We start from the raw sequence: 14,296 nt of genomic DNA, 5'->3' as shown, positions 1-14,296 counted from the left end.
ACCTATCTAAATCATACTAAAACAAAAATCTGAACACTGTCACGCAGGATAAGTAAAAAATGGCGGCGACCGCAAGCAAATACGCGTCTTTAATAAAGAAAATGGCGTGTCGACGCCTGCGCTCGGGACTCTCTCCTTCGCATTCGATCAAAATAAACCGAGCAACCACGCTCTTTACCTTCGCATCGTACCATTAACGTTAAAAACAATTTCGAAAGAAAAGTGCGCACGCTATAAACAATTCGAAACATAAAAAAACGCGTTTCAAAGTTTCCAAAATAACAGCATCTCGAATGCAACTAAAAGTAAAAATCGCGCTCGATAAATTGTCCGAGATACCGTCTATTGTTAATGTTGACAATAACCCAGCATCCACGGTCTGAAAAGCCTAAGAAAAATGATGTCATCGCGAAGTGAGCCGCATCGTTGACTCACGGATGCTATTCAGGAATTATGGCGCCATCAGGTGCGTCCGCGGATCGAAATTGTTAAACAAGCGCTGCCAAAAAGATTGGCGTCGCATGCCTAACGACTGTTGTCATCGCAAAAGACATAAGATTTGATAAAAATAAATAAATTCGTCTGAAAGAGGACACGACGAACTCGGAGCATCAACGTATCAACTTATTATCAGTCGACGCGACATCCGTGAGCATCTGCCATCTAGCGGCTGGAGCCGTACCACCTCGAAAGGGTTTACGCCAATGTGCCCGACTATCGACGACAGTGCAGGTCGGCATACCGGCATCGGCGTCACGTTTATTGGAATTTCTGACGTACACGAAACGTACCCGGGCCTGTGCGAGGTCGCACAGTGTCGCGCCAGCCAGAGATAGTGTCGTTCCCGAAGAGGATGCTGTTCTAACTACACCTGGCCGCGCGATCGACACCTGTCAGGATGGACGAGGAAGCTATGTGGAAAGGTTTCTACCAGAAGATCGTCGAGGAGAAGGAGACCAAGGAGAAAGAGAACCAAGAGAAGACGGAGCACGAGACAAGGTAGCAAGAGAGAGAGAGAGAGAGAGAGAGGTCTATTAAATGGCACTCTCGGACACACAACGCATTGCGACTTACTCTACCTTAACTCGCTATTTGTCGCTAATTTAATCCATCTTCTAATTCAGCGCCCGGTGATGCGCTCGGATAACTCTGCCGCAACGTGTGTTGTGCTTACGGGCCCGGTCTACGCAGCCTCCACGGATCTGTCAAACTGATCTTGGAGCGATGCTTACTGCGCCGAATCGGTAGATCTTTCGCTTCGGTTTATGGATTTATGTCGACGCGTTTGATACCGTCTTGTTCACGGAGCAATTTTTTACGAAGTCAGACTTTGTGCTTGAAAGAAAAATAGTATTAGTACTCGAGGCTAATCGATCCTTTGAAAACAATTGAAACGACTTTGTACTTGAAGCAGTCGATTTTATTTATCTTGTTACAGTGTGACCTTTGGGAATTTTATTATATTGTTATTGCTATAGAATTCTTGTATATTTTTTTATTTTATTGTATTAGTATTATTATAGAATTCCAATATATTAATATCAGAATATCAATATTTCTTCTATCAACAAAGTTAATACTATGATACGATGCCTTTAATTATTTAAATGCTTTTACTGTTTCACATTCGTTCTACTTATTTTTTTATCATAAATGCTTAAACTGCCCAGTCTAAAATAATATTTAAAAACTCCCGCAACATCGTTACGTAAAATTCATAATATAAATAAAATTCAGTCATAGGTAAAATTTATAATATAAATAAAATTCAGTCGTAGGTAAAATTCCTAATATAAATAAAATTCAGTCAATTCCTAATATAAATAACATTCAGTCATACTCAATTCCTGAACGAAACAAAGTACAAATGAAACAACGAAACAGTAAGAAGAACAATGGTAACAAACACGTCGATCGCTTTTTTTTGCAGTGAACGTCTAACAACCAACTGTGCAGACTCTCACGGAAACATGCCTTTGACATTCAAATTTCTAGAAATCATGTTAATGTCGTGACTCACGTTACTAACGCATAATATCAGCGATGGAATTTAACAACCGTTTTCACGGAATGTTTCTACATGTATGTTTATTTAAAGCAGCCCACCTTATCTTGATCATATAAATGTACAGGTATATTAGTCGATAAGGAATTCGAGGAATGCTTACGATGCACCGATTTCTAACTTTCGAATTCCCGCCGAGGAAACATCGTCGTACGTCCCGTACTTCGTGCCGTTTCTTAGACCAATCACGTTTAATGTGCCGCACGCGGCCGCGTGCTATTAATAAACTCGGACTAATGAACGACTTGGAACATCCGAGTACAATTTTGTCTGCCGAGTTCGACGTTTAGATTGTTGCTCCTGATAGGCCGACGTCTTGCGATCCCATTCACAGGTTCTTGTTTGGTTCAAATTGATAGAGGATTCAGGATTTTTCTGTTGTTTTTAATGTATTTGTGAATGGAATTGTTGCAGTTGAATGAAACTGTGAAAAGTAGTGGACGAGGTCTTAAAATAGTTGGAAACTATGAAACGGGCGTTTTAGTATAGGTTTTGTTCGGCTGCGGCGCCCGTTTCATAGTTTCCAAGCTAATATATTGGAAAAGCACAACTTTATTAAAATGGAAACTATGAAACGGGCGTTCTTGTGTAGGTTTTGTTCGGCTGCGGCGCCCGTTTCATGGTTTCCAAGCTAATATATTGGAAAAGCACAACTTTATTAAAATGGAAACTATGAAACGGGCGTTTCTGTCTATTCTATCTTCAGCTGCGACGCCCGTTTCATAGTTTCCAAGCTAATACAATTAATTAGAGATATGTAATTACATTAGGACATACCTGCATTTAATTTCTTCATAGTCTTTTGCACCATAATCGAAACTATGAAGAATTCGAAATTTAAAGATAGGTCAACAGAGTTTTTTTATATCTTTTAAAACGAAACAATATTTTTATAATTAGGTAAAGCAATTTCAACGTTTTCGAGATGTTGGCTTAGATATTAATTTAAGAAATTGTTTTTAAATATTGCAATCGTTTGGGACGACAATTTAACTCTCTCACCTGAGCATAAACTTATACCGAAAATTCCATCAATGTCGATTAACATTGTTATGAGAATTAAAGATTGCAAAAATCGTTTTTCACAACTTTCAACCGATAACCGCAAAAATCGCGAGATTCTGCAATCTTTAATCTTAATTAAGCTTATCCTTAATCTTCAAGCTTATTAACACCGTTTAACCGATTTCCAAGAAATGTTTAGTAAACACAAAAATTATCGAAATCCTCGAAAACATGGCTCAGATTAAACAGTTAAAAGAACAATATTTTTTAATTTATTCAAGATCCCAAGCAATTGTATTTCTCGGAAACAATTTGTTAACCATTGTCTAAGTAAACTATTCTCTGCAACATCTCAGAAAAAATATCGCTCGACCGAATTCTAAAAAAAGTTATTAAAATATATACGAAAACATTTTGCTTGATTCTATGTTGATGGTCGACCCAGAAATAGAATCGCGGTAACTATTGATTCATACTGTTTTATAGCGTTGTACGAAGTTCAGGCTGTGTACATATCGAATGTTTCGAGACGTTGACGATTGTTACATAATTTTGAAACAATCCAGAAATAGAATCGCGCCAATTATTAATAAATACCGTTTTACAGTCTAGTGAAAAAATTCGGATTTAATACAAATTGAACGCTTCAAGATGCTGAAGATTGTTGTACAAATTATAAATAATCTATAATTAAAATCGTCATAATTATTAATTAAATACTGCTTCGTTGTATGAAGTATGAGCTGAATACACACTAAATGTTTAAAGATATTAATGTAAGACAATTTAGAAACAGTGTACAAATAGAAATACTGAGTAGTGAATTATATATATACAACAAATAGATGAATACTGTTACAAAATTCATACTACGATGTTCCGTTCAATTTTCCAAGATCTTAACGACCGTCACCTAAAACCTACTATTACATCTGTACACAAAAATCTGTACACATAACCTGACATAACCTGACATAACCTAAAACCTACTATTACATCTGTACACAAAAATCCGTCGTTTTTAATTTTAATTACAATTTCAAACCGTGCCGCAGCATACAATAAAACAACGTCAAACAACCGCGCGCGGTTCAAGATCAAGTACGCTCGATTATTGTTGCCCGGCAAGCTGATCTCGTGACTCACACATTCGTGCAGCAACAGCACCGACGCACTTCTGCGCGACGCTAATTTATTTCCACGAAATAAAACAAAGTAACACCGCAACAAATTCGCCGGAACGTCGTTCCTATCGTTTGCTAATTAACTGGTATCATTCCGAAGTTCTTATATCCTTCATTATTAAAACATATGAATTGCCTCGTCGATTGCGATACGCCCGAGAACGCGCATTGTCTCGCAACTTCGAGCGCGGGAAGCGCCGATAAATGCAACAGTGTTGTTAGCGGCAACGCCTATTAATAAATTCCAGTCAAGAATTACTAATCGAATGACGTCACGTGATGCAGAAACGATTTAGGAAACGCGATCTCGTCGCGTGCTAGCCAACGTCCGATTCGAGCAGAGAAAACAGACAGCGCGCGATTCCTCTTGGCGACCATAAACGGGGAACGAGCGGAACGTGGTCGCCGTGTTAATAAATTCATTTATGTCTCGGCTGGAGCCGTCGTTTACGACCTGGCGGATAATAATAATTGTTCGGAGATTTCGGTTTAATTGGCCGAAGACACGCGGTAAAGTATCGAAATCTCGGGGGACCAACGTGCCCCGCTATCGCTAATTGATTAATATTGAAATACGAGCAATAATACGGTTGCGAATCATTGGTAACACGCAGTTTTGTTTCAATCTATTATATTTTTCATTCGCGCTGCGAACAGTGTTGCGAAATATATTTCAGAGAATTAATTTTTTAGTTTGATTGACTGCTGAAGGAAGATTTCGGGTCACGTGGGATGCATATGCTACTGCAGACAATATTGTGAAATATATCTCGAAGAATTAATTTTTTAGTTCGATAGAGTGCTAAGGAAAATTTCGAAGAAATATTGTTAAATATATCACGAAGAATTAATTTTCCAATTTGATAGGCTGCGAGGGAAAATTTCGGGTCACGTGGGGTGCATCGGCTAGCGTTTCGGCACTTCCGTCGAATATTGCAAAATTATTCGTGCCAAAACAGGATGTCTAATTATTGCTACTGTCTATAATTAATGCAACTGTCTATAATTATTATCAGATCCCAGTGGCTATTTTTAGATCGTGATTACCCAACGCTGCGAAACGACCGGGCTTGTTAACTAGACGCCATCGCGTAGTCACGGATTCCCACAAGAATCCCCAGATCGATCCGATTCCCCAGCCTCCGACGTTAACCTTAATTGCTAACGAATGCCGGTGACGTTTTAGTGGAACTCGTTTCGCGCGATAATTTTCCCATGGGTCAGCAAGTATGTAGTAGGCTAGCATTACCGTCGACGTCATCGGCGCGGGACGGAATTTCCTTGTCTGCTGCCGCATGACATGTACGACGTCGATAAGGAAACAAGAGAGCAGCTTAGGTCACAAACGCGTAGGTGAATGCCCCATAGGATGGGGGAATTACGTTAGTGAATGGGACTGACCAAACAGGGAGCAGTACCGTTGGGATTTTTAACAAAGTAGAGCATAGTTAGATTTTGTCTTCTATTGGAATCGGTTCGGCTTCTGTGTAATTGTTTAATGTGAGAAACGCCGGAATGTACCGAATTGAAAGCGAGAGCGACGTCACTGGGAATTTAAAAATTAATACGGAATATTTCATTCTTTATATATTTATATGTATATAAGAAATTAAAAATTGATTTATTAGAAAATATATATACAAGAAATTAAAGATTAATACATTAAAAATAATAATAAAAATTAATTTATTAAAAACTATATACAAGAGATTAAAAATTAATTTATTAAAAAATATATATATATTATATATTTCAATTTATAAAATATTAGCAATTAAATTAAGCTTCCTACAACCTAATTTTTAAAGAAACTAAATGATTAAAAATAGAAGCACAATTACTGAGAAATTCGTGTTATTAAAAGTCATTTTAAAAACTTTATTAATGCAACGCGACGAAGACTATAACGTGTCAGTGTTTCCAATTAATCGAGGCTGTTTGCACCGCAAGGATATGATGACTCTCGACGGAGTTTGTTTAAGGTGTGTATTCGCGTCTAAATACGCGCGAATTGTTCAACGCGGTGTATTAATATAAAGCGGATTAAGTCGGTTCTGAGAGACCGTTTTGAAATGAGCTACGACTACCGAAGGTCGTTCACGGCTTACATCACTGTGTAGACCTTGCGCGTTATGCTCGCGAGACGACACTCCAGTTTCAGATATCGCGCGATTCAAATGCGCCGATAAACGGCGACGAATTTTCAGTTTCTCTGAAACGATCTTTGTTATATTGGGTTGGCAACTGAGTAATCGCGGATTGAAAATAAGAAGAAAAATTCAATTCTTTTGCTGAAAAATAAGAAGGAAAATTCAATTCTTTTGTTTAAAAATGAGAAGGAAAATTCAATTTATTAACAAAATCCGCAATCACTTAATTGTCAACCCAATATAATCGACCAACTGGCAGTCTCTTAATAAACAAAACAGCGTTGCTACAACTAGCGCGAGACTGATAATAATCACAGAGAATTGAAATTCTGCTTTCAACATTCGAATCGCCTATTTTGGAACATCCTGTAGGCGAGTGCTTTCACGAATTCGTACGCAAGGCCTACTAAAAGCGATGACACGAAATTCACCGCAACAATAATTGCCACGCACTCTCTGTTAAGATTAAAATATCTCTCTTCTCGTTTTTAATTAATATTGAAGATTGTTGGTGGGGCTTTGACAAAACTTTATCGACAAAAATCGAGCAGTATAAAATTTCGATCGGAATTAAGTAAATTGTGTCGCAGAGAATTTTAATCGACGATTGCGTAATTGAAAATGGTAATAAGTGAATTACAAATTTTTATTTAATTTCGTGGAGATTCAAAGCTTTTTGCATCACTCGCAAGATATATATATGTATACTTGTATATATGTGTATACTTGTTAATCTTTAACTGCTTCGAACGATTCTTCCACCTTGAAGAACAGAGTCCTCGCGTGTCTAATCATTCTTTTTCCTTTGAACGAGCTGATAAATCTTTTTACGTAATTTTTAAACGAGATTCTGATGATTTTACTTTGCGTACAACCGATGCCGATCGTCACGCAAGATTACCTGGCGGAAAAGAAAAAAGGGACGATTGAGAGAGAACGTGTTCGATTGGATGTTTTGTTGTGTACGCGATTGAAACGCGTCTCGATGAATCACGTCTTCTACGAGTTAATAATATAACAGGTCAGGTGGAAAAAATAAACAAAGTAAATCGAATAAGAAGAACAGATAAAGAGCTAATTTTCTTGTTCATGTGATTCTAAAAATAAATAAGACGAGACAGAAGATGCTTTAAAAGATTTAAATCTTCATTTTAATCTTGACTTTAGATTTAAATTTAAACCTTTATATTTTTATTGGATTCGGCGACTGTGAAATGTTTTGTCCAATTATTGATACATTTTCTTGTATCGACGATCGTGCGGTTCGCTTGGCATCCAGGAAATATTGAGGAAATCCTCGCTGCATCTCAATGATGCGTGAGTCATCGATATCAACTGCTCTTTATGATTTCCCAGACAAAGCGACGTTAATAATTAATATAATGGAGGTCTTATGATAATATCGTCGAGAACACCGAATAAAATTATAGCGAACAATTTAAATTACCAAGAAACCATATACATATCGTCTGAGAAAGAATCATATATAATATATAATATAGATATAATATATTTATATATCATTCTTATATTTTTTCATTTATTCAAATACACTCCTTGCATTTTAGTTTAAGAATCCACAACAATACTGTACAACTTAAAACTATTGTAACTTATATCATTCTTATATAGTATAATATATTTATACATCATTCTTATATAATATAACATATATATATTCATCACTTCGATTAGTTTGTTTATTAACAAAACTTTAAGCAGAGGCGCCATCTTAAGCTCTCAAAAAGAAACAGCAAATTAAATTTTAACGATCACCACGAAACATGCAGCATCATCGAAAAATCCTGCGGATCATACGTTTCGTATTGCAACACGAAGGTTGCAATTTTAAACAATTGATTAGGAAGATCGGCCAATTTAGATTCGTATCAGCCGGCAAATGTGGGAAAGTCCTCTGTCTCGGTAATCACGGTAAACCCTCGTTATCCATACCTTGCCTCTGCCTCCTACTTCTTTCGTTCCTCTCTGGACTCGAGACGCTGTCGTCTGTGGTTTCAGCAGTTCACCGGCACCCATGCCTCAACAAAGACGGTTTTTTAAAACGGCCTTCTCTGTCAGTGAACGTTAACTTAATCTCTCGCTGCGCGGTGAGATCCAGTGAATCGACAAGAATTAAGTGCACGACTCTTTCGAATTCTGGTACAATATTTTATAAGTGCAGAGTTACTGTTTTTCATGGAACAATTGGAAATGAGGCAGAAGTGGGTTTTGCTATCATTTTGTTTGGAGACCATAAGAATATTTTATTCAGAAATATTTGATTTAGGAGACTTTGTTTGGGAATACTTTATTTAGAAATTCTTCATTTAGAAATACTTTTTCTAGATAACTTTATTTGGGAATACTTTGTTTAGAAATACTTTATTTAGAAATAATTTCCCTAGATAACTTTATTTAGGAATACTTTGTTTAGAAATACTTTATTTAGAAATAATTTTTCTAGATAACTTCATTTGGGAATACTTTGTTTAGAAATACTTCATTTAAAAATAATTTTTCTAGATAACATTATTTAGGAATACTTTATCTAGAAATTCTTCATTTAGAAATACTTTTTCTAGATAACTTTATTTGGGAATACTTTGTTTAGAAATACTTTATCCAGAAATACTTTATCCAGAAATACTTTATCTCGAAAACTTTATCAGACATCGCAATGCCAGTGCAAGAACTGAAATTTCCCAGCACAGACTATACATTAACTAAGTAATCTCTTTACAAGCGAGACACTTCCGCACAATGACTCTCTATAAACACTTCGATAAAAAGCGCATATACACCGAACGAAAAAACGATAAAATAGCGATTAAAAGAAACGAGGTCGATTCAGTACGGTGGAGTTTCATAGGACAGTGAACATTGTTTAATAAACCACTTGCCGATAGATCGTTACAATATCGCGCGAACAGCTTAAAAAACAAATATCGCACGAACCGCTTAAAAAACAAATATCGTTCGATCGCATGTGAAAATCAGGTGTCGCCGACAACCATTGTGAAATCACGTGTTGTGTGCTTTTGTTTTCTGAAAGGAATAAGGAGCGAAAAATGGCGCACTTCGCGAAGTTGGACGAGCAGCATCCTTATTTCGCGATTGCGGCGGCCCGAATGTCGCAAAAGCCGGAAACGAAAGAGGTGACCGTCGCGAGATTCTATTGGAAGTTCGCAGCGTTCAACTTCATTAACAAAAGGTGTGAAGACCCCCTGTCTGTCTGTCGTTCCGTGCCGCCGGCACGTTGCCTAGTGCGTAGACGCAGAGCTTTCTTTTCTAATCGATATTTCGTAAACAATTAAATGTTGTAGCATGCAATGTATTCGTCGATGGGAGCTGCCGGTATTATTTATAAACAATCCTGATCCGAGGTCCAGTTTCTTGGTGCGGGAACTTTTATAGGAATTCGTGGTGAATTTATTTGTTCATTTATATTTACTTGTTCATTTCTAGATCCCAATCGTTGGACTGTGAATTTTATGCAACGTTTATTATATTAATATTTAGAGCTCAAGAAGAAATAAAATTTCTATCTCCTCTTTAATAACTTTGAAATTATGCGCTCGTCGAAGCTCTGATTTTTAATTATTAAAATACCGAATCATGTGCTTTTTTAACCCTTTGCCCTGAAGCTATAATTTCACTGCGTGAAAATTTCTTTCTTCAATCTTTATTTTATGTATATGAAAAGTATCTTGAGACGTGGTGTGGAACAATTTTAATGGTGCCTCAGAGTCCCCACTCGAGTGCAAAGGGTTAACACTCTCACAAGAAGAAATTTCTTTTTCACTTCACTGAATAAAATATTTGCAAAAATTCTGAAAAGATTCTACAAGTTTCCTGCAGTTTAAACATTTGTACGGTATAAATAGGCTTTTTTCTCATTTTATGAGGATAATAACGATGTTATTAGTTATACAATAAAAACTCCGCGTCTCTCTGAATAGATGTGAGAATGGATTTGCATCGAAATTCGCAGTCTAATGATAATTTTGATACGTAGTTACATCCCGGCCCCTCTGACTCAGTTCCGAGTTACCTAACCCCGGCGGTAAATGGAATAATTAAATGTGATTAAATGCGTCAATAGAAAATCAAATGTCTCCGTCCGAACCAGCGAATCGGAATATTTATCTATCATATTAACAATGAAACCGTCAATGGGCTTTGAAGACACGGCGCTTGAAAAATTCGTATAAAAAGTAGAATTTCGGATGGTAATTGTTATTTTACCAGCCGCGAATAGACGCAAACGATCTGTAACAATGTATATTGGATATAGTATAGTAATATTAGATATAGTATAGTAATATTATATATAGTATAGTAATATTAGATATAGTATAGTAATATTAGATATAGTATAGTAATATTACATATAGTATAGTAATATTATATACAGTATAGTAAGATTATATATAGTATAGTAATATTACATATAGTATAGTAATATTACATATAGTATAGTAATATTACATATAGTATAGTAATATTATATATAGTATAGTAATATTATATGTAGAGAGAGGCGGTATTAGAACCAACACGTAAGCGGATCGGCCATTGAGCAATCAATGCTCTGAATTAGCGCGCGTTCTTAGCGCAATTAACGAAAAGCAGCCGTCGTCGCGATTCGCAAGAAACACGCGACCGCAATAACGTTAGATCAACGCGTGACATTGAGGCTCCTGCATATTCCCAAGAACAGAACAAGCCACTTTAACATCACGGAAACGTAACAACAATCTCCCATTGTCGAAGTCACGTCGACGGAGTCTTTACTTTGGCGAACACCTTGTATACTCGAACAACGTTGTTTCTGCTTTGCTGCTGGCTTTTAATTAGCGACACCTTCGATAAAGAGTTTTTAACCCTTTGCACACCAGGTCATTTTAAGAGTAGCTCTAAAATGGCTATTTTAACCAGCTGCATTTTTATTTCATATAAATCAGTGCAATTTATAGTTTTATAAGCATTTATAACAGTTTTATAACATATATTTATATTTATAGTTATGCTTTCAACAATCTTTTAAATAGCCTTAAATAGTCTGTAATAATGTTAACATTATTTTGGAAATGATATAATTATTTTCAATGGCGTCTCAGAGGCGCCACTCGAGTGCTGAGGGTTAACCTAGCAGTGCACGCGTGGTTGTCCATAGAACCACCGCCATTTGGCGCCAATAATTTCTTCTTGTATTTACATTTCACCAATTACATTGCATCAATTTCATTGCACCATTTACATCGCACCAATTACATTACACTAATGTCAATAAATCGCTATCAGAAAAACCTTAGCTTATAAAGTTATTAGCTTACAATGGCTTAGCTTAGTTATAGCTCACAACGAATTCTAAAAAGCTTCGTCCACTCTCTATTTGTTACTAAAAAAATGGTTAATTTGTGAATAACTGTGGAGTGATTAAAAAGTCGACTAACAGCTTAAATCGTTGTCAAGAAATCGGTGAATGATTTGTAGACTTATTTTGGTTAAAACTTCGCTCGACAGAATTCAGGAGACCGATGGCGGATTTTTCGAAAATCTCGGCACCCTGCTGGCCGAGAAGGTGCGGGCGCAGGAACAGGTGGAAGGACCGCTGCCGAAAAGGAACGTCGAGGTCCTGGAGGGTGCGCAGGAAGAGGAGGACGTCACGAGCGAGGAGGGAAGCATCGAGGAGCCCGTCGATGCTCTTCTGGACACCGATAGCGACAGAGACGAGAACGAGCACGCCATCAACTTCTTGGCTGACTCTATGGGATGGAATGTGAGTACGCAGCATTTTTATTTATTATTCATTATACTTTATATTTATAATATTTATTATTCTGCTATTTGTTTTCACTATTTTTATCTTCGTTCGGTACGACTTCGATATTTGTTTAAAGTATTTTAAAGAAGACGCACATTTTTAGTGAATTTCCGTAAAGAAAAATTAATTAAAATAATGGAATAAAATATACATTAATATCTACGCTCTTTTCTCTTGAAATTGATGTAGGCAATTTTTATTTTACACTCAGATCCGGAGTATAATTATTATATGTAATAAAATATCGTCCACGTGCACAAATTAAAATATAAATCGTCGCAATATGAAGTTATTTTAATAATATTTAAAACGCGTATTTTAAATACATTCGCCAATGGATAATTACGAGTTTTCATAGCAAAGAACCGAGCAATTTCCAAACGCAAAATTAAGAATTTTAGCAGCAGAGAATTCGTCTCCCAGAAGCTCGCCTCGTGCAAATTAACCCTTTCCACTCGAAGTCATTTTAAAAATCGATTTTTACGATTCGTGCCAACAGTTTCGCTATTTAACAATTTTGTAAATCTAAATGCTGGTATAAAAACAATCCTGGCGCATGGTGGAACAATTCTAGTGCCTCGGTGTCGCCACGTCGAGTACAAAGGGTTAAAATAGCGTCGCCAAAAAATCCATCCTTTCTCCTCGATCTACGGATCGACGAATTTACAATCTTGTCCGCGTATTTTTCTCGCGTACCAGCCGATAGATCATAAATTCTCGGATTTATGCTCTCGGATGCCGGCGTCGGCCGACGCGCTAAATTTTAACTGTCGAGTGGTTCCTTTTCTTAGACGCCGGCGAAACGCGCATGGTCGCCCGGTTAACATACGAAATAACAACGATGCCTCCTGGGAACGAGCGAGGCGGACCGTTTAGCCGCGCCATTGACACGCGAAACGACGATTTAAAATACATTGATAAGACCGGCGCGCGAGCGCGGATAAGGGCTGGCCTGTTCCTCGCGAGAGGCCACTGTGCGGGCCACCTCGGCCGTGGGTTATGAGAAACGTATGGGGGAAAGCGTGGGAAAGTGTGGCAACCGGAAAGAGCCTACGAATCGCTCGGTTTTCATTTGTTATAATATTTGAACTTCTGAACTTTTGCGCATTTATTGAACGAGATTTAAAATTTATTGAGCAATATTTAAAAATTGAACGAGATTTAAAATTTACTGAGCAATATTTAAAATTTATTGAACGAGATTTAAAATTTATTGAGCAAGATTTAAAATTTATTGAGCAATATTTAAAATTTATTGAGCAAGATTTAAAAATTCAGAAAAATAGTAATATTATCATAAAGTATAGTTTTAGAGTGACGTATTATTTTATTCGTGCTGCAATAAATATTCCAATTGATAGAAGACATATTTCTAATTTTCTTGTTAGTTTAAAAGAAAAATTATTGAATATAATTAAACCGCAACTTTTAACATTGTTACTTAAGTTACTTTTAACATTGATTGCCCTTCGATAATTTCTCCCTCGACTATGGCAACCCTATCAAATATTCCATCACTCGAACGCGAATTGTCTCATTTTTTATTGACTTTCTCCCTCGCCTGATAGCATTGCATCAGTGCCACGGTCAATATCGATCCCATGAAGGCGCCAGTCTTTTCGTTACAGTCTACCCCTAGGTTTCGTTCTAGTCTACCTCTACGTTACGTTCTAGTCTACCCCTACGTTACGTTCTAGTCAGATGTCGCGTTTCAACCCCCATTCGATATGTAACAGTGGCATCGAGAACTTCCAAGACCTGCAAGATCCTCGATCATGTTTCCATTTCATTGTCAAGAACAATGCAGGCGGATAAACATGGTAGACGGTTCTCCCTGGGTCTCGACGATGAATACGTGAGTTCAGTAATAAATTGCAATTTATTAAGGGGTACCATACTTTTATTATGGGGAATACAATAAATTTTTAAATAGGAATCAAATTGGATTCTCTCGTCGCCAATATTTAAACATTCGAGTAAGCACGCAATAAATATAGAATTCTTCTTTTCCTTCTAAGAAACTAGTATGTAAGATCGGCTGCAATATCCCTCAATTCCTTGAAAT

General features: G+C 36.9%; 1 protein-coding gene across 1 annotated transcript; it reads left to right on the top strand.

The window, feature by feature from the left end:
* The first annotated feature begins 738 nt into the window (after window positions 1-738).
* On the top strand, window positions 739-14,046 carry LOC144478312 (uncharacterized). Its single transcript, XM_078196080.1, has 4 exons — window positions 739-999; window positions 9,457-9,615; window positions 11,931-12,186; window positions 13,906-14,046. The coding sequence occupies exons 1-4, from the start codon at window positions 899-901 to the stop codon at window positions 14,044-14,046; spliced, it is 657 nt and encodes a 218-aa protein (XP_078052206.1). The 5' UTR covers window positions 739-898.
* Window positions 14,047-14,296: the final 250 nt, after the last annotated feature.

The sequence above is a fragment of the Augochlora pura genome, chromosome 2 (assembly GCF_028453695.1).
Source record: "Augochlora pura isolate Apur16 chromosome 2, APUR_v2.2.1, whole genome shotgun sequence".
Classification (NCBI taxonomy): Eukaryota; Metazoa; Arthropoda; class Insecta; order Hymenoptera; family Halictidae; genus Augochlora; species Augochlora pura.
The sequence above is the reverse complement of the archived record's forward strand: the minus strand, read 5'-3'. Positions and strand labels throughout refer to the sequence as shown.

Bases quoted from the DNA above. Each gene is read 5' to 3' on its own strand.
- LOC144478312 (XM_078196080.1), top strand. From the start codon at position 899: ATGGACGAGGAAGCTATGTGGAAAGGTTTCTACCAGAAGATCGTCGAG. The intron at 1,000-9,456 runs GTAGCAAGAGAG...GTTTTCTGAAAG, and splicing joins AAGACGGAGCACGAGACAAG to GAATAAGGAGCGAAAAATGG. The intron at 12,187-13,905 runs GTGAGTACGCAG...GTTACGTTCTAG, and splicing joins CTGACTCTATGGGATGGAAT to TCTACCCCTACGTTACGTTC.